The 26,399-nt window shown below is 44.2% G+C and overlaps 1 protein-coding gene across 1 annotated transcript in view; it reads right to left on the reverse strand.

The window, feature by feature from the left end:
- LOC144683077 (steryl-sulfatase-like) overlaps positions 1-26,399 on the reverse strand; it is a 50,868-nt gene that overhangs the window by 15,624 nt on the left and 8,845 nt on the right. Inside the window, exons 4-5 of the mRNA XM_078546105.1 lie at positions 22,489-22,625; positions 8,568-8,705 (exon numbers count right to left, since the gene is read on the reverse strand). Coding sequence (XP_078402231.1) covers positions 8,568-8,705; positions 22,489-22,625 — 275 coding nt within the window. The remainder of the gene's footprint in view (positions 1-8,567; positions 8,706-22,488; positions 22,626-26,399) is intronic.

Here is a 26,399-nt window from a genome sequence, read left to right on the forward strand (position 1 = left end):
ATTAGTCAAATAAGCAAAAACAACACGAGGACAAATTTTCTCACATGGCGAGTGGTTAGGATCTGGAATGTAGAATGTATTGGAAGCAGCTTCAACTGAAGCATCCCAAAGGGAATTAGACAGTTACCTAAAAAGGAAGAATGTGCAGGGTTACGGGGAGAAGGCAAGAGAATGGAACTAAGTGAATTGCTCAATCGGGGAGCTGGTGCAGACACGGTGGGCTGATGGCAGGAGTGATTTCAGGAAAATCAGAATCACCAGGGAAGTGGTATTGAGCCAATTGTTGGAGCTGCGGGCTGACAAATCCCTGGGTCCTGATGGACTTCACCCCAGTGTCTTAAAAGAAGTGGCTAGTGAAATAGTTTTAATTTTAATTTTCCAAAATTTCCTAGATTCGGGGAAGGTTCCATTAGATTGGAAAATAGCAAATATAACTGCTTTACTCAAGAAGGGAGAGAGACCGAAAGCAGGAAACTACAGGCCAGTGAGCTTAACATCTGTCATAGAGAAAATGTTAGAAGCTATTATTAAAGATGTTATAGCAGGGCACTTAGAAAATATCAAGGTAATCAGGCAGAGTCAACATGGCTCTGTGAAAGGGAAAACATGTTTAACCAATTTATTGGAGTTCTTTGAAGGAGTCACATGTGCTGTGGATAAAGGGGAACCGGTGGATGTACTGTACTTAGATATCCAGAAGGTTTTGGATAAGGTGCCACATCAAAGGTTATTGCAGTAATTAAAAGCTCAAGGTGTAGGGGGTAACATATTGGCATGGATAGAAGATTGGCTAGCTAACAGGAAACAGAGAGCAGCCATGAGTGGGTCCTTTTCTGGTTGGCGGGATGTAATGAAGCACTCATTACATCCTGCCACCGGGATCAGTGCTGGGGCCTCAACTTTTTAGAATTTATATAAATGACTTGGATGAAGGGACAGGTGGTATAGTTGCTAAATTTGCTGATGACACAAAGATAGGTAGGGAAGTAAGTTGTGAAGAGGACGTAAGGAGGAAGGAGGCTACAGAGTGACATAGATAGGTTAAGTGAGTGGGCAAAGACCTGGCAAATGGACTAAAATGTGGGCAAATGTGAAATTGTCCATTTTGACAGGAAGAATAAAAAAGAAGCATATTATCTAAATCGTGAGAGACCGCAGAGCTCTGAGATTCAGAGGGATCTGGGTGTCCTAGTGCATGAATCATGAAGCAGTTCAGAGAAGGTTTACTAGACCAAAAACAGGAACGGGTGGGTTGTCTTATGAGGAAAGGTTGGGCAGGTTAGGTTTGTACCCACTGGAGTTTAGAAGAGTAAGAGGTGACTTGATTGAAAACTTTAAGATCCTGAAGAATCTTGACACGGGTGGATGTGGAGAGGATGTTTCCTCTTGTGGGAGAATCGAGTTGCAGGGGTCACTGTTTAAAAATAAGGGGTTGCTCATTTAAGACAGAGATGAGAGAAGTTGTTTCTCTCAGAGGGTCGTGAGCCTTTGGGAACTCTCTTCCTCTAAAGGCAGGGTCATTGGATACTTTAAAGGCAGAGCTAGATAGATTCTTGATTAACAAGGGGGTGAAAGGTTTTCGGGGGTAGGTGAGAGGTTGCAGTCAGATCAGCCATGATCTTATTGAACGGTGGAGCAGGCTCGAGGGGCCGAGTGGCCTACTCCTGCTCCTTGTCCGTATGCTCTGCGCTGTAACAATTCTGCAATCTCTAGGCTCTGGTAAAAACAAACAATGCTCCATTGATTCTGTTGCTGGCTGTTGTCTGCGGTTACAGAGGAGACTGGGGAAATCTCAGCTGTTGTTGAGATAACCTCCAAATTACTCTTAGGAATGGATACTGTTTCGGCAGTTATTTGTAATCCACCAGAAAGATACAAGCCAGACCGTCCAGATGAGCCAATTCATGGTTAGTTGTCACCAGAGGCTGTTCCAGCAGTTACCTGCAATACAAGAGGAATCCAGGATATCTTCCAGGCTGATTTAGCTTTTCGCTCAATTGCCACCAGGTATCATAACGGCAATTGACACTGAAAGGCTGGGGGGGGCATCTTTCTTGTGGATTGCAAGTAACTGTTGGAACAGTATATCCTTGAAAACGAACAGGCTGGCTCAGATTTCCTACAAGCAAGAGTCTTCCCATTTATGAAGGAAGAAAGATCAAAGATCGAGTCACTCCATGACCCTCTTACACACTTTTCCAACGCCCAACTGATCAGTGGTTATCAATCAGCAGAAACCTCAGAGAAGTTCAACTTGTTATTTTCCCGGCCGGTAAATAACACTTAAGCCAAGGGGAACCAAAAGGAGGTAAGAGGAAAGAAACAGGGACAATTAAATTAATTTTAAAAAAGGCTAGAGACAGAAAAAGTAATTCTTTACTTCACGCACTGCAATTCTAAACGTGCTGTGCAACAAACATTTTCATGAAGTTCCGTGTCAGGAATCAGTAAGTGACCCTGGTCAAGCTTTCTTCTGAACATTCAGATCATTGACATCATATAACCCGTTCTTTAACATTTTTACTTTCACTCCCCCGCCCCCAGTACTTGAAATAACGGATGACAGTGGGCATCAATTTCACAGCTTTTCTACTGGAAGCATCAGTTGAAGCAGATATATAATCAACGTTGCTCATGTCACTCTTCAGGTCATCCATTGCTAGATGGATGCACTTCAGGTACAGCCCTATTAAATTCACTCTCTCCGTGCATTTCTCAAAAAAAATTCGCAACGCTGTTGCTTCTAGGTTCAACCCGCGATTTGTGCTTTTTTTTGGTTTGAATATGGTTGCTTTTCTACCATGACTAACCGAGAATGTTGATTTACAGTGCTTGCAGTAGACATCACTCTGCCCCATGGGAGCAAGTGAAAGTGAAAATTTTAGAGTCCTCTGTTCCCATCGAAACCTCCACTATACTTTTCAAAGGACGACAACAGACCCTGGGGAAGTACAATCTGTGGGAAAAAGTGATCAGGTTTTGCGCTGACGACACAAGTGCAAACTTTGGGGGAAGAAGGGTCGGAGCAGGAAAAGAAAATGTCATCTGCAGGCTCAACAAAGCAATCCTTAAAAATTATGTAATTGGAATGGGGTGTGCAGCACATATTGTCCACGACACAGTACAAACTGCTGCTGACAGCCTGGCCCTTGGCATTGACTCATTCATGGTAAAAATTTACAAATAGTTCCATATCTAAACCATTCAAACAGAGCAGCTGAAAGAATTCTGACTTTGTTGATGTGGAGTACCAAGAGCTTCTGAGTGCTATAGCAACACTTGTTGGCTTTCTCCGACGCTTGCAGTTGACAGGGTGCTGGAGTGGTTCCCAGCTCCGAATTCCTGCTTCTCGGTCACAAGAAAAAGCCTCAACCGCAATTGTCGCAGTTTTTGGGAACACCATCAGTGAAACCTGGCTCTGGTTTTTGCACAACTAATTGTCTCTCTTCAATGTCACAATTAAAGCAATGGGGGAAACAAAGTGCAAATGCAACTGATGATGCATTGAAACTGGCAGACCTGAAAGAAAAACTGAAAGACAGAAGAGACGCTTGCTTCATGAGGCTAAAGGTGAAGAGCCTTCTTAACTCCACAAGAACACAAGAAGTAGGAGCAGGAGTAGACCATATGGCCTGTCAAGTCAGCTCTGCCATTCATTACAATGTTGGCTGATCTTAGGCTCCCGGAAGGAACAAGGAACAGCTCACGAAGCTCAAATCTGTCAATCTGTTCAGTCATTCTATGACTGCTGCACTACTTACCTGAATGAATAGGGGGCAAACTTCACTGAACTGCACACTTCTTCACGGACACTTCTCAACGAAGGCAGAAGGTTATATGCTTTCTGTTTCTGTCTCACTTCAGAAAAAAACATTCTTAGCAGCCAGAGACTGAGGCAAAACAAAGATGTGCACATTTCAAAACTGATCACAGGCAGCCTTTCTGGTGCCTTGTGTACCTTCCCTGTTTGGGAAAACATGGAATGTACTCTACAGTTTTGTAACTTCAAAATTGCAAAAAGTGTGAAATGAGAGAAACCGAGCTGTTTGATAAAACCGGGTGTGTAAGAAATGCGCAGGTGAGAGAATTGCACGATGGAATGCGGAGAATAAGCCAGCAGATGAACGGTGGGTAGAGATTTACATCCATTTTAGAAACAACGGCATCATGTTGGCTTTACCATTCAGTTTGCAATGTGACTGCCTGGGACTAATGCACCCGTGGTGCGGATCTTTTCCATCATAAACAACACCTGGACAGATGGGAGAAGCAGAACGGAACTGAAAACTCCAAAAGCATCGCTGGTAACGAGGGTCAACCTCGGTCAAAGCTGCGCTGAATTCCATAGCCAAACAATAGCCAGAAGCGTGCTGCAGGAAATTCATTCCCCGGAGAAGTACTCAGTCATCGTGAATAGAGGCAAGGTAACATCAATCAATTAAATAACTCTTCTGTCCTTGAGCTAGGCAAAACTCAAACAAAGATTAGTATTAGCTAACATAAACCATTATAGCTCTGGGTGCAAAGAAAACCTTCCACATTTGAGGTATGTTCACTCGTTTAAAATTCAGCATCTGGCTGAAAATGTCTATTGTTAGACCCAATGTGCAAATTAAAATAAACAAGGCTTTTAAATGGAGATTGGTCCTGGTCAATGGTCTTGGTTTTGGTATTGTGCGTTGCACAGTAAAGTTGGAATGGAATAGAGGATCCTGGCTAGGATCTTGTGACAAACAAAGCCTTGGTTCAGTTTTATTTAAGAAAACGAGGCATCAGTGTCATTGGAACAAAAGTCTGTGGTTCATAACCACTGTCTTTAATTATTGGGTGCCTTGATAAGAGTTGCCAACTCTGCTTGGACCTATTCCAGGAGGTGTCATCGCATAACCTCCTACCTCTGACTGCTCCTCCCCCAGACTCCTGCCATTGGTCATCCAATATGTCAATCATCATGGAGACCCCACCTTCCCAAGGATTTTCAATCTGTTCCTGTTTGGCCTTTTGAAAATCTGGTCAGCCTAAACCCACTACACTTACAGGAATGAATGAGATTTTCATTTAGCCTGTTTTTGTTTAGCATGCTGCTTTTCTATTCTATCATGGGATGTGGGTGTTGCTGGCAAGGCCAGCATTTATTGCCCATCCCTAATTGTCCTTGAACTGATTGGCTTGCTAGGCCATTGCAGAGGGCGGTTAAGAGTCAGCCGCATTGCTGTGGGTCTGAAGTCACATGTAGGCCAGACCAGGTAAGGATGGCAGATTTCCTCCCCTAAAGAGCATTAGTGAACCAGATGGGCTTTTACAACAATTTCACAGTCTCCATCACAGAGACTAGCTTTATAATTCCAGATTTATTAACCAGATTCAAATTTCACATTCTGTGGTTGGATTTGAACTTGTGTCCCAGAGCCTGGGTCTCAGAGATTACTAGTCCAATGACATTACCACTATGCCAAAATCTCACCAGAACACATTAGGAGAGCTAAATGTGGGATATAAGAAATGGTGTCTTTAAGAGTATTATAGAATTAGCAAGCATTGTATTGTAAACCTTTAACAGAAGGTTGTATGCTTTCTGTTTCTGTCTCTCCTCTGAAAAAACATCCTTAGCAGCCAGAGACTGAGGCAAAACAAAGGTGTCCACATTTCAAAACTAATCACAGGGAGCCTTTTGTACCCTTTTATCTATACGAGTGTCTGGTAAGTAAGGGTGTCTAGCAAATAGCTCGTGGCATGAGGTAAACTAAAAAGTGACCTCGAGCTAAGTGATAGACAGCAGGGATGTGACCATTCTCACATCTTGGGTAACTCCTGTATTCATTGCTTAGAAAGGTTCAAACAAAGATTGCCATAGGGTAATCTACCAGCTGCTAGAAATAAAAGTATATTAAAGAGTGCTCGGAGACAGGAGGCAGTCGTCGTCAGGCAGCCACCTTGCTCAGATGAAAGATAGACCAGGAAAAAGTGAGGAAGATGGGGGAAGAGTTCCTTAACACTTCAGCTGGAGAGCAGAATGCTGCCGTCACAAGCTACTGAGATCAACACGCTCTGTGCCAACCATCCGCTCGTCCTCTGGGATTGGTGAACCGCCCTCAGCTTCCATGGGTCCTATAATTTTTCTGTCTATTTAATGCATTACGTCTGAACTATTGCTTCTTAATAAACTACCTTAAAATTACTTACAAATACTCGACCGTCTCTCTGAGTTATCTGTGGCTCCCGAACCCAAAATCCCGTCTTCGGCCAAGCAATATCTAAAACTGGGCCACACACAATGGACTACTGTGAAGTGCAGCTCTCGATTTCAGATGTGGCATCCTGCACTCCAGCTGAATGAGGTTCAGGCGCATGCCCACATGATTGGGAAAGGGTGGGGGGGGGGGAGCGATAATTGAGGGGACTGAATGTGTGTAATGTATCCAAGTTTGCCGACAATACAAAGTGATGTGGGACAGCAAGCTGTGAGGAGGATGCAAAGTGATCAAAAGGTGGTGGAAGCAGAGGCTTTGAATATTTTTAAGGCAGATTCTTGATAAGGAAGCGGTGAAAGGTGATTGGGAGTAGGGGGGAATATGGAGAAATCAGATCAGCCATGATTTATTGAATGGCGGAGCAGGCTCGAGGGGCCGAGTGGTCTACTCCTCCCTAATTCGTATGTTTTTGATGATATTGTTAAGCTGGCAATTAAAACACCAACAACATTTTTTCCATCTCCTCTCCTCCCCTCTCATCCCTTTGAACAGGTGAAGATATATTCCTAATCTTAGTCTAAATAATACTCTTCCAAATATCACTCTACAGTGTCTGGTGATAAAGGAAATCACTTGGCTAGAAAACATGACAGAAAGCTGACTAAAGCAGTAAAGAAGTAAAAGATAACTGTCCTTTAAGTTGAGGAAGTAAGGTGAAGGTTCAAGGAGCATAAATGCAGAGGCAACATTAAGGTTAAAAAGGAGGAAAAAAGGGAAAAGGTAGCGAATCAGGAAGTCGTGAATATTTTGATGTCAAGCTTCTGTTTTAAAAGCCCGAAGGAGAAGATGAAGGAGATAAAGTTTCCAAATGGTGCAACTTATCTTGATTTCAAAACAACAAGGATTCAGGGAGGACGAAAAGCGATAAGAACCATTACTGGAGCTGAGGAAGAAGAGAGGGAAACAGGGCCGCATGAACCTGTACACCAATATCAGAGGTGGGTGGGACACGCTGGTTGTAAAGTGGCTGTGGTGCCCCTAATGAAATTCCCAATGACGCCCTTTGAATGAGAAACTTCAAAACGAGGATTAAAGACTCTTTAACATACAGCTGGATCATGAAATTCCAGTAATCTGGTTATTAACACAAGATTAAAGGCACTGTCATGTTAATGGAGAATCCAGCAACCACTAATCAGGATTTCATTATGGGGGCGGTTTGACAAAGATTTGCTCCATAATGCACTACTTAATAAGTTTTAAAAAAAAAATAAATTCTGCTTTTCTGTTTCGGTAGGTAATCACTAACTACTTAGATTAAACTCCGGTGTAAAATTTTTGGAATTGAACATGACTGTTTCAAATATGTTCTTTAAGAGTGAGAATCAACAAATACACAGTGGCTATTTCACACGCACCATATAAATACATAGTTAGAAGTTGCACTAATTAGGAAGAAAAGCATAAGCACTTCATGGGAAGACGCAGCTAATTAAAAAAATTAAGGGAAGAATTTTCCCGTCGGCCAGCGGGGGTGGGGCCCGCTTGCCTACGCGTAAAATGACACGCGGTGATGTCGGGCGGGCGTGCACCCCGATGTCACTGCGCGTCATTTAGATTTTCAGTTCGGCGGGCGCGCAGCTGAGCCATTTGAAACCTAATTAATTAATTTCTGGCCCAAAGGTTTCAGATACTGACATGTTATGATAGTAGATTGTGCTCATCTGAAGCAAAGACCCAGATGTTAATGTGGAGGCACATCAGGAGTGCAGGGGTTTGGAAGTAAGTTCAACGTGTCTGCCTGAAACATTTTAACGCAGCCACCTCGTGATCACTTTGCTTGCACCTTTAGTCTCGGTTGTGCAGCAGCGGGTGTGATGAGGGCCACGTGATGCGATCTCGACACCAGTATGTAAAAGGTCAATCCAAAGATTGAATTTGGAGGAGTCAAAGTTTGAGGTGAGAGGAAACAAGGTATGCCAATGGAATGCGGATGTGCAAAGACTGTACCCCACTCCAACAAAGTTTCCCTTGATGTCCTGCTGGAGGCTGTGTGGACCCATAGAGAGATACCCTTCCCAGGCAGTGGGAGGAAGAAACTGCTACTGCTACAAAGGCATCCCAGCATTCATAATACAGACTCATAAAAGTAGTGGCCATTTGGGTGAGGTAATGGAAGCAGCTGGCATGCATCCCCACGTTCCAGAGAGAAGGACTCTTGGGAAAGGAATGTGTGCCAGTCATACAGTATTGCTCCTGGGATAGTAATTCAGAATAAATATTCTTTGACCCATCACACTACCATATCTGCTGCAATTCTCAATGGGTAAAACACATGCAGATTATTCTGTTCATAAAATGGTGGTGCCTACTTACCCTTGTAGATGCCATTCCATCCTCCATGGACCTCCCCAGCGTCAGAGATCTCCTCAATATGGGCACCTTGGTCCGAGGTGAAGTAAACCAGAGTCCTGTTACTTAGATTGAGCCTTTCCAATGAAGCCAAGATTTGTCCTGAAATTTCAAAGTGCAAGTGCATTCAACACACCTCCATCAGCAACTCAGGAGCAGAGTCTGACATTTTGAATTTCTTCCCTCACCTCTCCCTTGTCCCCAACCTTCATGGCTTAATAAATGGACTGCATGTAGTTTAGGGTATGGATGCTAGAAAAACTAATCCCGCAGCTGGGGGAAATCAAGGAGGGGATAAAATCTTAAAATGAGAGCTGTACCCTTTAGGAGTGAAGTCAGGAAGCGCTTTTCTCAGTTAAAGGGTATTCGAAATCTAGAATTTCCTCGCATAAAGGTGTGTGGATGCTGGGTGACAACTGGAGCGTTCATGATAGAGATTGGAATGTATTTGTTAGAAACATGGAAAATAGCAGCAGGAGTAGGCCATTCAGCCCTTTGAACCTGCTCTGCCTTTCAATATGATCATGGCTGATCCTCTATCTCAATGCCATACTCCCGCTCTCTCCCCATACCCCTTGACGCCTTTAGAGTCTAGAAATCCATCTATTTCCTTCTTAAATATATTCAGTAACTTGGCCTCCACAGAATCCCACAGGTTCATCGCCCTCCGAGTGAAGAAATTTCTCCTCATCTCAGTCCCGAATGGCCCACCCCGTATCCTGAGATTATGACCCCTCGTTCTAGACTGCCCAGCCAGAGGACACATCCTCCCTGCATCCAGTCTGTCCATCCTTGTCAGAATTTTATACGTTTCAGTGAGATCGCCTCTCATTCTTCTAAACTCCAGTGAATACAGGCCTAGTCGACCCAATCTCTCCTCCTGTGACAAACCTACCATCCCAGCAATCAGTTCTGGTGAACCTTTGCTGCATTGCCTCTATGGCAAGCATGTCCTTAGGTAAGGAGACAAAACTGCACACAATACTCCAGGTGTGGTCTCACCAAGGCCTTGTGCAGCTGCAGCAAGACATCCTTACTCCTATTCTCAAATCCTCTTGCAATGAAGGCCAACATGCCATTTACCTTCCTCACTGCTTGCTGTACCTGTCTGCTTGCTTTCAGTGACAACCAGGTCCCTTTGTACATCAACATTTCCCAATCTATCACAATTGAATAATACTCTGCCATTCTGTTTTTCCTACCCAAGTGGATAACTTCACACTTATCCACGTTATAGTGCATCTGCCATGTGTTTGCCCACTCACTCAACCTGTCTAAATCATCTAGCAGCCTCTTTACATCCTCCTCACCACTCACATTCCCACCTAGTTTTGTGCGTGAGTCAAGGCATATGAAATTGAAGTAAATGAAACTCTTTCGAGTTATCAACAGTCACAGATTGCAACTCTTTCGAGTACAATCACAGTTCTTGGTTTCCGGGAGCGGGACATGAACCCACAACCCACTGATTCAAAGGCGAGGGTGCTATGAACTGAGCCACAGCTGACACCAAAACTGCAGTACAGATCAGCCATGATCTAATTGAATGGTGGAGCAGGTTCAAGGGACTGAATGACCTACACTACTCCTGTTTCGATGGTCCTGCAATGTACTGAAGAGGAAAACTCCAGGTAAAGTGAAGCTTAAAATGTTAACCTTCAACCTCAGATAAGTGTCTCTTTCTGGATCAGTGTGGGTTGTCCAATCCCAACATTTTCTGTTTCTCCCACTTTAGCCCCAAAGTGACTTTCTTTCAAAGCTAAGGGAGTGTTGAGTACTGGAAAATGCCATCCCTCGTTCTGACCCTGAAGATAAAGAAATCCCATCCTATACTTTCTCTCTTGTAACTTTAATCACTTTCATCAAAAACTATTTCAGTCCCAGTTAAATTAGGCACCGTTGACATGATCCACCACATCAGTTGGTAACACTACCACCTCTGAATCTGAATCAAGCCCCACACTAGATTCTTGAGCATAAAATTTAGGCTGACATACTGGTGGAGTACTGAGGGAGCGCTGCACTGTCAGAGGTGCTGTTTTTCAGATGGGTATTAAACATTATGTGCCCATTATGCGCACTTAGGTGGACGTAAAATATCCCAAGGCACTATCTTGAAGAAGGACAGGGAAGCTCTCCCCAGTGTACTGGCCAATATGCATCCCTTAACCAAACACGCTGAAAAGAGACTATCTGGTCATTGTCACATTGCTATACGAGGGAGCTTGCTATACACAATTTGGCTACTGGGTTTTCCGCACTATAACAGTCCTATGCTCCTCAGGTCCACATGAACAGGTGTTCCCTTTATCCAGTGCACACTGGTCTGCGAATTTCTATGCCTGTTTATCTGGAGTTCTCAAAGTAGGGCCTGTTGGCTAAATGTAAGCCATAAACCCTGGCAACTGCATCCAAGAAGTCTGGGAAACTTGGTTTCTTATATTTGGTGTCAAATTTGGTTCGATAAAGCTCCCATGCATTTTCCTATGCCTTATTGATGCAAGTTGTTGTTCTATCTGAATGTGAATTTCTGGGTCATCAGATAAACAAAGATAAAATGGTGCAGATGCTGGAAACCTGAAATAAAAACAAAAATGCTGCAAATACTCAGAGGGTCTGGTAGCATCTGTGGAGGGAGAAACAGGGTTAAAGTTACAGGTCTGACATTTCATCATAGGCCTGAAACATTCATTTTGTTTTTCGCTCCATAGATGCTGCCTGGGCTGCTGAGTATTTCCAGCATTTTCTGTTTTTATTATCACTGGGGATCAAGTGGACATCAGGAGTATGCTCCAGAGCGGGCCACTGGGAGTATCCCTGCAATCAGATGAGTTGTGTCTGCATAAAAAAGGTACTGGGCAGCACCAGGCATCTTCCCCAGTTACACAGTTACAACCAGGATGTTTAATGCAATATGCCTAGCAGTGGAATACAGATCTTATGTTTGTAGTGTAAGGGTCTGGAATATACAGGGTTAATGTGGGACTGAGTACAGTACCACCCACTCAGTGATGTTAGAAGGCACATGACCCAGACCCAGGGTTAGTGTGGTGTTGGCCAGAGATGTGTTAAGATTTAGACATGGAGCTTGCCTGTACCCTTTACTGTATATATGTACACAGTTACAAATAACTAATAAAGACTTGCTGTTACCATACAGAAGATTAAGAAAACTTCTTCAACAGACACATTCTGTAAAACCAGGACGTTTAATGCAAATGAATTGTAACCTAAGGTGCCTAGCCGTGGAATACAGATCTTGCGCTTGTGAGTGGAACTGTAACATTCAAGGATAATAACGTAATCACAGTGTCTTAATTTAAGTATTCTTGATACAAAATTAATCCACACAATCAAAAATTACATGACAAAAAAATCTCCTATAAGAGGTTCACTAACAAAAGAACACCGACTATGGAAGATGTAATCAAAGCCGCTGCGTGACAGGGCAACAGTCTTCATCTGATTACATCAATATTTCAGCCTTTATTTCCCTTCTGAACTTACTCAGCATAGTTGAAGTAAATCTACATTTAAATTATTAATACCAACCAACCGAAGTCACGGCAACTTCACGGAATGCTGAATATAAAATAAAAATTTACATTTACAAAAAAAGAGTGCAATATTTGACAAACTTATTCAATTTTCAAGTGGATCATTTGATTGGTGATGTCAGGAGTTGACTCTCAGCCAAGTAACTCATCAAAATCTAGCCAAGCACAAAGCTTCATCGGATTTAACAGTTTTTAGATCTTTTACACATACGCACACACATTTACACACATCATATTTGACTCTCCTACAGTTTTCCCTCAGGTGGGACACATTCCATTCGCTTCCGCCAGTACCAATCTTCAGTAACAGAATCTGGTAGTATTGAAGTAGACCATTTGGTCCACTGGCCTTGCATGTGCCAGCTCTTTGAAAGAGTGAATCAGTCATTCCCGATTCCCTACTCTTTCCCGCTTCCCTGCAATTTTAACCCTCCTTCAAGTACATACGCAATTCCCTTTTGAAAGTTGCTATTGACAGGGTGGAGGCGGAGAGGATGTTTCATCTTGTGGGGGAATCTAGAACTAGGGGTCACTGTTTAAAAATAAGGGGTTGCCCATTTAAGACAGAGATGAGGAGAATTTTTTTTCACTGAGGGTCGTGAGTCTTTGCAACTCTCTTCCACAAAAGGAGGGGGAAGCAGAGTCTTTGACTAAATTAAGGCAGAGCTAGATAGATTCTTGATAAGCAAGAGGGTGAAAGGTTATCGGGGGTAGGTGGGAATGTGGGGTTGAGTTTACAATCAGATCGGCCATGATCTTATCGAATGGCTTGAGGGGCCGAGTGGCCTCTTCCGACTCCTGATTTGTATGTTCATAATTGGCTTCCACCGCCCTCTCAGGTAGGGCGTTCCAGATCAGGGCGTCTTGCTGCGTAAAGAAATTCTCATCTCTCCTATCGTTCTTTTGTCAATTTCCTTGAACATTCATCACCATTACAAATCTCTTCCTGGTGCAATGAGAATAAAATCGCAGGGCTATATAGGTGTTATGATCCCAGTGGAGACCAAAAAAACCAACAGAACAAAATTTACCGAATGGCCCCAGTGAGGAAACCAACGGACAAGACTTCACCTTTCTTTAACTTTCACTTTAACAATCAAACCAAAATCAACGTAAATTCAACATGAATTAACAGGCAAACCACAGTCAATATAAACTATAAATTACACATTAAGTAGCAGATACAAAAAAGATAGGTCTCTCAGATTTACTGGGCAGTCAACTCAGCATAAGCAGCAGCGGGTCATGGCTGCGGGGTGGGGTGGGCTGGGCCGGCTTGGAGTGGGTGGGCTCCAAGCCAACTTTGCTTCTGGGGAGATGAGGGGAGGGGGATGGCTGGCGAGCCAAATGCACCCCCCACCCCCCGCCCATATTAATCAGCCCATGGTCTTCATCAAATTGACACACTTCTACAGGCCCTCCCATAGCTCTGCTCAAGACAGGCTTGATGGTGTGGATCCACCGGAATCATCTTTATTCAAACCGTTAGTGACAACCCTTAGTGACACTGTACGGCCAGTTCCTTTAAAATAACTGAAAACAGTGGCAGCAACTTTGGCTGGGATTTTGTCGGACCAACGGGGGTCCGGGCCGCTAGACGGAGAACCAGCAGGGAGCACCCGTCAGTTCCACGGGGAAGGCCTGACTGAATCAAATGCCCCTCAGGCACTTAACTGGCCACTGTCGTTGTCACATCTGTGATATTTTAGAATTGAATGTGGGCGTCACTGGCTTGGCCAGCATTTATTGCCCACCCCTCACTGCCCTTGAGAACTGAGTGAGCGCTTGCTAGGTCATTTCAGAAGGCCTGAAGAGTCACATGTAGGTCAGACCACTTAAGTATGGCAGGTTTCCTTCCCCAAAGGGCATTAGTGAACCAAAACAGAAAATGCTGGAAAAACTCAGCAGGTCTGACAGCTTCTGTGGAGGGACAAACAGAGTTGATGTTTCGAGTCCGCATGACCTCTGAAGAAGGGGTCATATGGACTCGAAACATCAACTCTGTTTCTCTCTCCACAGACGCTGTCAGGCCTGCTGAGTTTTTCCAGCATTTTCTGTTTTTGTTTCAGATTTCCAGCAACTGCAGTATTTTGCTTTTATCATTAGTGAGCCAGTTGGGTTTTTACAACATGGTAAAACTTTTAATTCCAGATTTTTTTAAAAATTGAATTCAAATTTCGTCATCTGCCATGGTGGGATTCAAACCCAGGTCCCCAGAGCATTACCCTGGGTATCTGGAGTACTAGTCCAGTGACAATACCACTGTGCTACTGCCTCCTGGATGGTGTCCAGCTTGTTGAGTGTTGTTGGAGCTGCACTCATCCAGGCAAGTGGAGAGTATTCCATCACATTCCTGACTTGTGCTTATAGTTGGTGGACAGGCTCTGGGGAGTCAGGAGTGAGTTACTCATCGCAGGATTCCTAGCTTCTGACCTCTGACCTCCTCTTGCAGCCACAGTATTTATATGGCTAGTCTGCTTCAGTTTTTAGTCAATGGTAACCCCCAGGATGTTGATAGTGGGGGATTCAGTGATGGCAATGCCATTGAATGTCAAGGGGAGATGGTTAGATTCTTTCTTATTGGAGATGGTCATTGCCTGGCACTTGTGTGGCATGAATGTTACTTGCCACTTGTCAACCCAAGCCTGAAAGTCTTCCAAGTCTTGTTGCATTTAGACATGGACTGCTTCAGTATCTAAGGAGTCACGAATGGTGCTGAACATTGTGCAATCAACAGTGAACATCCCCACCTCAGACCTTCTGATGGAAGGAAGGTCATTGATGAAGCAACTGAAGGTGGTTGGGCCACGGACACTATCCTGAGGAACTCCTGCAGTGATGTCCTGGAACTGAGATGTTTGACCTCCAACAACCACAACCATCTTTCATTGTGTTAGGTATGAATCCAACCAATTTTCCCTGATTCCCATTGACTCTAGTTTTGCTAGGGCTCACTGATGCCACACTCTGTCAAATGCTGCTTTGAAGTAAAGGGCAGTCACTCTCACCTCACCTTGGGAGTTCAGCTCTTTTGTCCAAGTTTGAACCAAGGCTGTAATGAGTCAGGAGCTGAGTGACACTGACGGAACCCAAACTGAGCATCAGTGAGCAAGTGCCGCTCGATAGCACTGTTGATAACCCCTTCGATCACTTTACTGATGATCAAGAGTAGACTGATGGGGCGGTAAATGGCCGTGTTGGATTGGTCCTGCTTTGTGTGTACAGGACATACCTGGGCAATTTTCCATATTGCCAGGTTGGTGCCAGTGTTGTAGCTGTACGGGAACAGCTTGGCTAGGGGCCCGGCAAGTTCTGGAGCACATGTACTATTGCCAGAATATTGTCAGGGCCCACAGCCTTTGCAGTATCCAGTGCCTTCAGCCGTTTCTTGATGTCACATGGAGTGAATTGAATTGGCTGAAGACTGGCACGTATGATGCTGGGGACCTCCGGAGGAGGACTGACGTCTCCAGTGTCGCAAGTCCCTCTAGCCAACCGCTGCCAGCCAATGAGGCTGGCAGTTTCTTATACCGCCAGTGCCAGCAGGAGCAGTGGGCAGTGGGTACTGGCAGCAATGCACCCACCAGAGGCCCCAGATTATTGTGGAACCTCAGGCCAAAACATGAGTGAAGGCGGGATGCCCTCGATCAGGCACAGAGTGCTTGACTACGAGTAACCCACCCCCCCCCAATCTCACCATTAAATAGCTGCCTCCATTTAATCCCTGAGTCACCACTAAACTGCGATGGTCTCAGAGGTAGTGGGAGCCAATTGGCTCATTAATGAGCCTGGCTGACATCCTGCCGCTGGCGACCAGGAATCTTGTGCCAGCCCCTTCTAAGCTCCAGTTCAGTTGGGGAATGTTTTGCCGCCACTGGGAGACCGAAGTGGAACCTCTTCCATGATTAAGTGGGTCCGGTCACTATTGTTCCCATTACTATGGGCTGCATCAAATCTTGTCCCTTATTTTTCCTTCATCTCTGCCCACAGATGTAACCTTCATGTTTACCTTGGTCAACTGTGCTACAATAGACTCTCAAACCTGGTTACGTGGGCTCATTTTGCACCGTACCCCAGAGTCACAGGATTGTGGGTTTCTGTGCCCCCTTGGACGCCAGGCAAATGCGGGGTGTGAAAAGTGCCAAAAATATCCTGCCCAGCACAAGGAACAGCAGCCCCATTGTCACGCCATTGATCTCGGGCTAATCCGCCAGACACAGGCACCCCTGCACCTGAAAGGCCACTGGAAGCCCATAGCGGAGGCATAAAGTCCACTCATGCGCCTCCAGCCTCCCTCTCCAGCCGACAAGCTCACGCTGACTATGCACACAACAATGTCGGGCACCATCGCAGTGAAAATAGTAGAGGGTTAGGGATAATTGATTAGTTCTTTCAACGAACCAGCGCAGGGACAATAGAAGCCAAATGTTCTCTTTCTATGGTCTCCTTCTCAATGCCTCCTAAGTTTCAGCATTGGTGTGAGGGGGCAGGTTCGAAGGATTTGATATTTTATTTTCAACTATGTTCAAAGGGACAACTCACATGACCCCATTACCTCTGCCCTCCCCCAACCCTGGTTTCCGAGGAATTGCCGGCTTCTGATTGGCTGGCAGCGGTTGGCTGGAGGGACTTCCGCCACTGGAGATGTCAATCCTCCTCCAGAGGTCCTCAGCATCACAGATGCCAGTCTTCAGCCAATTCGGTTCACTCCACGTGATATCACCACGCATAGTTATAAGAACTTAAATTCCAAAACCATGTCATACCAACCCTTAACTAGTGAATAATTCTTTGCATTACTGCAATTATATTGGGATTCAAAGGACAGATTGGATATAAATTGAGTCCAAGTAGTCCATGTGCATTCACTTCATGTTAGCAGATTATTTATGGGCTGGAGCCAGTTATATCTCCAACTTATTATCATACTTTAATTGCTTCCAGTGTTTTTAACCTTTCATATAAAAGCCATCTGAAAAGTAACCATCTCACAATGGCTGTTTTTTTTTTAAAAAGCATGTTTAGTTTTGTTCCAATCTTTGATTTGATTTACACAGAAATGAATAACGGACACAAATGCTGCTTTGAGCAGAGGCGAGAATGTTCTGGAAATGCTTTACTGCAGTCCGTGATTCTTAGAAAAATTGATTTTAAGACCTTACTCGTGCAAAGTGGATGCTTTCAGCCAATTGTTCGATAAACACCACTTAATATTTTTCTTTGCAGCTTTAGGGGGTTTCTAAACTGCACTGATTAGAACTAACAGTCTTGGAGTCACGTCTATCATAGACTTGTACTTTCTTTGTCTTCACGACGCAAGCATCTGGCAGACATTACTTGGGCATGTAGCAACCTAGGGACTGTACAGTAACACAAAGGGGCTGCAGTTTCTATGAGGGGGAAAGAAAAGGCATCCGAAGCTAGAACTCCCTGGATGCTTAAAGATCAGAAACAGAAACAGAAAAGCAGACTTATGCCAAACGTAAAATTCATAACATGGTAGAGAACCAAAGAGAGTGGACAGAATAAACCTGAAAGAGGGAATGAGGGGGGACAAAGAGAGGGTATGAACATGAGAACAGATTAGTTGCTAACATGAAGGGAATGCAAAAGTCTTTTTGGGATCGACTGGAGATGAAAAAGGTCTTCTTGTGCTTGATTGGCACACAGGTGGTGTTGAGCCGCCTTCTTGAACCGCTGCAGTCCATGTGGTGCAGGTACACCTGCAGTGCTGTTAGGGAGGGCGTTCCAGGATTTTGACCCAGTGACAGTGAAGGAACGGCGATATATTTCCAAGTCAAGATGGTGAGTGACTTTGGGGGGAGGGGGGGTGGAAACTTGCAGGTGGTGATGTTCCCATTTGCCTGCGCCCTTGTCCTTTTAGGTTATAGAGGTTTGGCATGAGGCCAATGCAGCAGAAGTGCAGGATGTTAAAGATGAGCAAAGTACAGCCAGCAAAATGTGCTTTGGCTGTCCCACTTGTTCCGTTCTTTTCTGAAGGCGCCGACTCTTTCTAGAGGATCTGTTCCTCACCCAAGTGCCCATTCTTCATTGGTTTGATCAAAATTGTAATTGTCAAACTATTGAACTGTGTAGGGTATCATTGCAAAGCCCACTCCCTCTTTGCCCAAATGCCTTTTGTCCAGTGGAATCACTGGTTAGCGATCAGAAGCAGCAACTGTCCCAGAATTTCCAACAGGAAATTCAGAAGAATCTTCTTCACCCAAAGAGAGATGAGAATGTGAAACTCGCTACCACAGGGAATGGTTGAAGTGAATAGTATAGAGGTAAATAAAGGCAAACTAGACAAGCATATGAGGGAGAAGGGAATAGAAGGTTATGATGGTAGATTAAGATGAGAAAAAATGGGAGGAGGCACGAGTGGAGGATAAACACCGGCGTGGGCTAATTCACCCAAATGGCAGCCCACCTGCTGAGATGAATTAGCTAAGCATAAACCTGGGGTGAAATGTAGGACCTTTCTGTGCCGTATTGCTTACTGTATGATGTGTTCTCCCACTAGCCATCAAGACAGTTTCCCTCATTGGAGCAGCAGTAGACAATCCAGCCCCTCGAGTCTGGGTTATGGCTGATCTGTACCTCAATTCTACTTAGCTAATTTAGCTCCCTGTCCCTTAATACCCTTTCCCAACAAAATTCTAATAATCTCAGTCTTGAAAACGCTAATCCTCATAGGATCCACAGCCTTCACTTCAAGTATAATGTTGGAGGGTGAAGGCTTGGATCTTGAAATGCCTTGCCTGGTTTTTCCACCCAGTAATACATGAAACATGAAACTTGACTTCAGCATGCAGATACCAGGGGTTGGATTTTTGCAGAGTTGGGAAGATTAAAAATGGCTGGTGGGACCTGGATGCAGATGTCTGACAGATCACATCTTTGCTGGTAGGGGAAAGGGGTGTGGCCTGATTCACAAGAGGGAATTCAGAACATGGCAGGGCCATTTGAACTCACTCCTGAGCTCAAACAGACTCCATTTTGGCTGTTGCAAGGGCCTTAATCTGCTGCGTGGAAGTCACAAATTCGTAAACACTTTTGAAGGATGAATAATATCTGTTTAACCTTCACAATCTGAAGTTTTTTAAACCCCCAGAGCTTTAAACATTAAAAAAAAACAAACTGCAGGTGTAAAAATAGTCCTCTGCTGGATTGCTTTGATTAACATGCCAGCTGGTGTAGCATCTGTTCATACAGTATTTGTTGACATTTCCCTCAGGGCTATTATTTTGTCGTTATGCAAGCTAGGCTGAGTTTCAAAAGCTACAATTATCTCAGCAGGTGGTTCTGAGTTTTTAAAAAATTTGTTCATGGGATGTGGGCGTCTCTGGCTAGGCCAGCATTTATCGCCCATCCCTAATTGTCCTTGTTCAGAGGGCATTTAAGAGTCAACCACATTGCTGTGGGTCTGGAGTCACGTGTAGGTCAGACCAGGTAAGGTCGGCAGATTTCCTTCCCTAAAGGACATTAGTGAACCAGATGGGTTTTTATGACAATCGACAATGGGTTCATGGTCATCATCAGACTTTTAATTCCAGACATTTTTTTAATCTCAAATTCCACCATCTGGTCCCCAGAGCATTATCCTGGGTCTCTGGATTACCAGTCCAGTGACAATACCACTACGCCACCACCTCCCCCCATTCACAGATTGATTGACAGCTTAAAGAGTTTATTAAAGATTTAGCTGTTATGTATTTGGCATATGGATAGAAATTTATTTTTTAATATAAGAAATTATCACAAGGTTTAAAAGCTTTCAATGGGCCTTGTGAATGGGAGTTTTTTTCACTATCAAGTGTGTTGAGTGAGACCTCTCTTAGATTTTTAGAAGTTTATTCTATTTCATCTCTACATGGCTCCTGAGGTCTGCCCATGGTGATACTGTATGAGTTGCCATTGGTTGGCATGGAGGGTATGAGGAGCCATGGGGGGCAGGTGGGGGGCATGCGTTGACATGAAAGCCATGGGGAGTGGTTGGGGAGGGTGAGGGACGAAGGTTAGAGGGCATGATGGCTTTAATTGCATCTGGGATGAGCGACAATTGTATGTGACGTGGCCCTTTAAACCGAGGCGTCTACTTGCCTTGGTAGCGAAAACCTGGCCTCATGTTCTTGGTTCATTAGAATGGTTCCAGTAAACTTAAAACACATGGAATCTACACGGGGATCATCAGCACAACCCTACTAGTGAAATGGCCCTTCTCTGCTGGGATTTCCCCTGAACCTCTGCTAAAGGTACAGCAGGAAATCAGGAAAATGTCACGGAGACTCAGGGCTATATTTACTGAAAAGGAACTAAATACAACGATAAGGCAACATCAAGTTAAGCAAACAAAAGTCGAACAAGGGGTCAAATTCAAGGTTTACTTTGGGACAGATATCACCAAGGCCTTCTTCATGCCAAGAATTGTCTTCCAGATATGGTAAAGGAGGCAACAACCTTAGTTTCTTTCATTGGGATGGCCTCCTTCTTTTATATTTTGATACAACATCAATAGATGCTTCAGATTGTTCGTGTCTTGTCAATTACATTGTTAAAGTTTGTTAAATCACAGACTCACAGAATTGTTACAGTGCAGAAGGAGGCCGTTCAGCCCATCGTGTCTGCACTGGTTTTCTGAATTGGCATTATGACTCAGTGCCATTCTCCTGCCTTTTCCCTGTAACCCTGCATATTGCTTCTATTCAAATTATCTGATACCCTCTTGAATGCCTCAATCGAACCTACCGCCATCACACTTCCCAGGCAGCGCATTCCAGACCTGAACCGCTCGCTGTGTGAAAGAGTTTTTACTCACATCACATTTGCTTCTTTTGTAAATCACTTTAAATCTGTTCCCTCTCATTCTCGATCTTTTTACGAGCAGGAACAGTTTCTCCCTATGTACTCTGCCCATCCCCCTCATGATTTTGAACACCTCTATCAAATCTCCTCTTAGCCTTCTCCTCTCCCAGGAGAACAGCCCCAACCTCTCCAAACCATCTTCATAACTGAAGTTTCTCATCCCTGGAACCATTTTTGTAAACCTCTTCTATACTCTCTCCAATGCATTCACATCCTTCCTAAGGTGTGGCACCCAGAACTGTACACAATACTCCAGCTGAGGTCTAATTAGTGTCTTATATGAGCTCAGCGTAACCCCCCTTCTCTTGTACTCTATGCCCCTACTAATAATGCCAAGGATACTCTATGCTTTGTTAACTGCTCTCTCCATCTATTCTGCCACCTTCAGTGATCTATGGACATAACACCAGGTCCTTCTGCTCTTGCACACTCTTTAGAGTTGTACCCCTTATTTTATATTGTCTCTCCATGTTGTTCCTACCAAAATGAATCATGTCACACTTCTGTGCATTGAACTTCACCTGCCACCTATCTGCCCACTCCGCCAACTTGTCTATGTCCTTTTGAAGTTCTACACCGTCCTCCTCACAGTTTATAATGCTTCCAAGTTTTGAATCATCCGCAAACTTTGAACTCGTCCCCTGCACACCAAGATCCAGGTCAGTAATATATATCAGGAAAAACAAGGGTTCTAATTCTTATCCCTGGGGAACTCTACTACAAGCCTTCCTGAAAAATATTCATTATCCATTACTTACTGTTTCCTATTACCCAGCCAGTTTTGTATCCACATTGCTACTGTCTCTTTTATTCCTTGAGCTATAACTTTTCTTACAAGTCTGTTGTGTGGCACTACATTGAATGTCTTTTGGAAGGCCATGTACACCACATCAAGAGCATTACCCTCATCAACTCTCTCTGTTACCTCTTCAAAAATTTCCAACCATTGAGTTAAACACTCTTTCTAATCAACCCACATTTTTCAATGTGACTAATAATCCTATACTGAATAATTGTTTCTAGAAGTTTCCCCACCATCGAAGCTAAACTGATTGGTCTGTAATTGCTGGGCTTATCCTTACAACCTCTTTTGAACAGGGGCATAATGTTTGCAATTCTCCAGTTAATGTCAATCACATCGTAATGGGAAACAGGTGATGGGTATTTGAACACATCAAATAGGGGATAGCTAGGACACTGGGTCTATTTAAGGACTGTTGACACTGAACAAAGTCAATAAACTCTCTCAGCAAGGAAAAGCTCTGTATCTTAGTTTTGACTTCACCGACTGGCGTGGATCCTATTAACATAGGTTTACCCTTGTACATATGGTTTAAGGGCAGTTTTAGTCACCTACTAGGTCTAAAGTTTACTACGAACTTCCTATAAGCAGAAATGAGCGAAACGATTTGAGCAAGAAAGCCATAAACTACAGCCACGACCTAACAGCGGCAGACACCTACCTACGCTCCAATCCATCTCCTCCACACTGTCGCCATACAAGCCGTGCCTGCTTTTTCCTAAAAAATCTGGAGAAGCATATAGTGCCGTGTGGACGGGTATGAAGGACATAAAGAGCAGGAATGGACGGTCCGAGTTTCTGCAGAGCAAGAACACACAAAAGAAAATTCCTCATCAGGGAGGCCTTGAACAAAGGTGTACAATGCACGCTTGCTAATCCAAACTATTTGGGGAGGAAGAGCATGAGTTGGCACGTGTTGGTATCAACAATGCACCAAGCCATGGAATCATTGCAAATGAAGTGACGACCCATCTTGTTTTCAGGTAGACTGCTCCCTAATTGCCCCATTATAAATTTAGTCAGGATTTAAATAGGGGAGATGTGCACCGTGCCTTCTGCCAACACACGTTACAAATGACTTTCTAAATAGTTTGCGATTCTGCACCAGGAACAAGGCCACATGGGGTGAACAGATCCAATCATGACTTTCTGACTTAGTTCGCCCACAGCAACGATGGAGATGGGGGTGTTCTGTGCATTGCAAATGTATGTAGCTGACCAGCAGGTAAGGAGCAGCTGGCTCATCAAGTCTGCACAACACTCCTGGCACCTGGAACATCATGACTAGATACTTCCTATCCCTCACAGCCAAAAAAATCTCTAGGAAGGGATAAAAAGGAGAGAAAAACCCAAAGCCTATAAAAGATTTTAAAAAGTCTGGAAATTTTCTTTCAGGCCCCTCAGGCGGTTGAATCAAATCTGGGAAATCACATGGACCCAGTGTACATTAGCTGTTCATTCATTTTAAATGTGAAGTGTTGATTTTGTCTAGGATTGATTTGGATCAAGTGTGGAGGGATCCTAATCATGGCGGGTTATTGGTAAGTGGATGAAAGGAGGTTCAAAGTGCCAGGCACATGCAAATCAAATACTTAAAAAAAAAACAGAAAAAAGTTAGCTACCATTTGAATAAGAAAAAGACGTTATTCTTTGGGTGGAATCTCCTTACATGTAAGGCACTTTATGGGGGAGTGTAACAGAAGCAGACAGCACAAATGGATGCAGGGCAATTGTAGGAGAGAAAAGGGGTTGAGTGATTATAGTGAGAAAACGGTGCCAATCTATCAAAGAGCAATGGTTCATTGAAACAATTGGCTTTTTTGCCTTCCAAAAGATTCCTGGGGTCGACTGGAGAGTCGTGGGGTGTATAAAGGACAGTCGATCCACTGTTGCCTATTTTGCAGCCCACCCGAAATTGAATTTCACTCTCTTCTCCTCTAATGATTTTCTTCTTGGACGGAGGTGCGAGATGAACTACCATCTGACGTGGTAAATGCGGGCTCACTCTTAAGTTTTAAGAATAAATTGGATAGATACATGGATGGGAGAGGTCTGGAGGGTTATGGACTAGGTGCAGGTCAATGGGACTAGCGGAATAATATTTCGGCACAGACTAGAAGGGCCGAATGGCCTGTTTTCTGTGCTGTAGTGTTCTATGGTTCTATGGAAACATCCTCTCCACATCCACCCTGTCAAGACCCCTCAGGATCTTAAATATTTCAATTAAGTCACCTCTTACTCTTCTAATCTCCAGTGGATACAAGCCCAGCCTGTCCAGCCTTTCCTCATAAAACAACCCGCCCATTCCAGGTATTAGCCTAGTAACCCTTCTCTGAACTGCTTCCAACACATTTACATCCTTCCTTAAATAAGGAGACCAATACTGTACACAGTACCCCAGATGTGGCCTCACCAATGCCCTGTACAACTGAAGCATAACCTCCCTACTTTTCTGCTCAATTCCTCTCTCAATAAATGATAGCATTCTATTAGATTTGCTAATTACTTACTGTACTGCACACTAACCTTTTGCGATTCATCCACTGGGACACCCAGATCCCTCTGCAACTCAGAGCTCTGCAATCTCCCACCATTTTACATAATATGCTGCTTTTTTATTCTTCCTGCCAAGATGGAGAGTTTTGCATTTTCCCACATTGTACTCCATTTGCCAGATCTCTGCCACTCACCTTATCTTTATATCCTTTTGTAGCCTCATGTCCTCTGCACAACTTACTTTCCTACTTACAATGCGGCGAAGAGCAGTGGGAAACCAGGGGATTGGGAAGCCTACAAAGACCAACAGAGGACAACTAAAAAAGAAATAAGGAGGGAGAGGATTAAATATGAGGGTAAACTAGCCAGTAATATAAAAGAAGATTGCAAGAGTTTTTTTTAGATATATAAAGGGTAAGAGAGAGGCAAAAGTGGACATTGGGCCGCTGGAAAATGACGCTGGAGAAGTAGTAGTGGGGAACGAAGAAATGGCGGAGGAACTGAATAGGTACTTTGTGTCAGTCTTCACAGTGGAAGACACGAGTGACATCCCCAAAGTTCCAGAGAGTCGGGGAGCAGAGGTGAGTATGGTGGCCATTACCAAGGAGAAGGTGCTAGGAAAACTGAAAGGTCTGAAGGTGGATAAATCACCTGGACCAGATGGATTACACCCCAGAGTTCTGAAGGAGATAGCTGAAGAGATAGTGGAGGCATTACTGGCGATCTTTCAGGAATCACTGAAGTCAGGGAGGGTCCCAGAGGACTGGAAAATCGCTAATGTAACCCCCCTGTTTAAGAAGGGAGTGAGGCAAAAGACGGGTAATTACAGGCCGATTAGCCTGACCTCGGTCGTTGGTAAAATTTTAGAGTCCATTATTAAGGATGAGATTACAGAATACTTGGAAGTGCATGGTAAAATCGGGCAAAGTCAGCATGGTTTCATCAAGGGGAGGTCATGCCTGACAAATCTGTTAGAATTCTTTGAGGAGGTAACGAGTAGGTTAGACAAAGGAGAGCCAATGGATGTTATCTACTTGGACTTCCAGAAGGCCTTTGACAAGGTCCCGCACAGGAGGCTGCTCAGTAAGACAAGAGCCTATGGTGTTAGAGGCAAGGTACCAGTATGGATAGAAGATTGGCTGTCTGGCAGGAGGCAGAGAGTGGGGATAAGGGGGTCCTTCTCAGGATGGCGGCCAGTGACTACTGGAGTTCCGCGGGGGTCAGTGTTGGGACCACAACTTTTCACTTTATACATTAATGATCTAGATGAAGGAACTGAGGGCATCCTGGCTAAGTTTGCAGATGATACAAAGATAGGTGGAGGGACAGGTAGTATTGAGGAGGCGAGGAGGCTGCAGAAGGATTTGGACAGGTTAGGAGAATGGGCAAAGAAGTGGCAGATGGAATACAACGTGAGCAAGTGTGAGGTCATGCACTTTGGTAGGAAGAATAGAGGCATAGACTATTTTCTAAATGGGGAGAGAATTCAGAAGTCTGGAGTGCAAAGGGACTTGGGAGTCCTAGTCCAGGATTCTCTTAAGGTTAACTTGCAGGTTGAGTCAGTAGTTAGGAAGGCAAATGCAATGTTGGCATTTAGTTTGAGAGGACTAGAATATAAAAGCAGGGATGTGCTGCTGAGGCTTTATAAGGCTCATTTAGAATATTGTGAGCAATTTTGGGCCCCGTATCTCAGGAAGGATGTGCTGGCCCTGGAGAGGGTCCAGAGGAGCTTCATGAGAATGATCCCAGGAATGAAAGGCTTAACATATGAGGAACGTTTGAGGACTCTGGGTCTATACTCGATGGAGTTTAGAAGGATGAGGGGGGATCTGATTGAAACTTACAGAATACTGAAAGGCCTGGATAGAGTGGACGTGGGGAAGATGTTTCCATTAGTAGGAGAGATTAGGACCCGAGGGCACAGCCTCAGAGTAAAGGGAAGACCTTTTAGAACAGAGATGAGGAGAAACTTCTTTAGCCTGAGAGTGGTGAATCTATGGAATTCATTGCCACAGAAGGCTGTGGAGGCCAGGTCATTGAGTGTATTTAAGAGCGAGATAGATAGGTTCTTGATTG

The sequence above is a fragment of the Cetorhinus maximus genome, chromosome 7 (assembly GCF_964194155.1).
Source record: "Cetorhinus maximus chromosome 7, sCetMax3.hap1.1, whole genome shotgun sequence".
NCBI classification, from domain to species: Eukaryota; Metazoa; Chordata; class Chondrichthyes; order Lamniformes; family Cetorhinidae; genus Cetorhinus; species Cetorhinus maximus.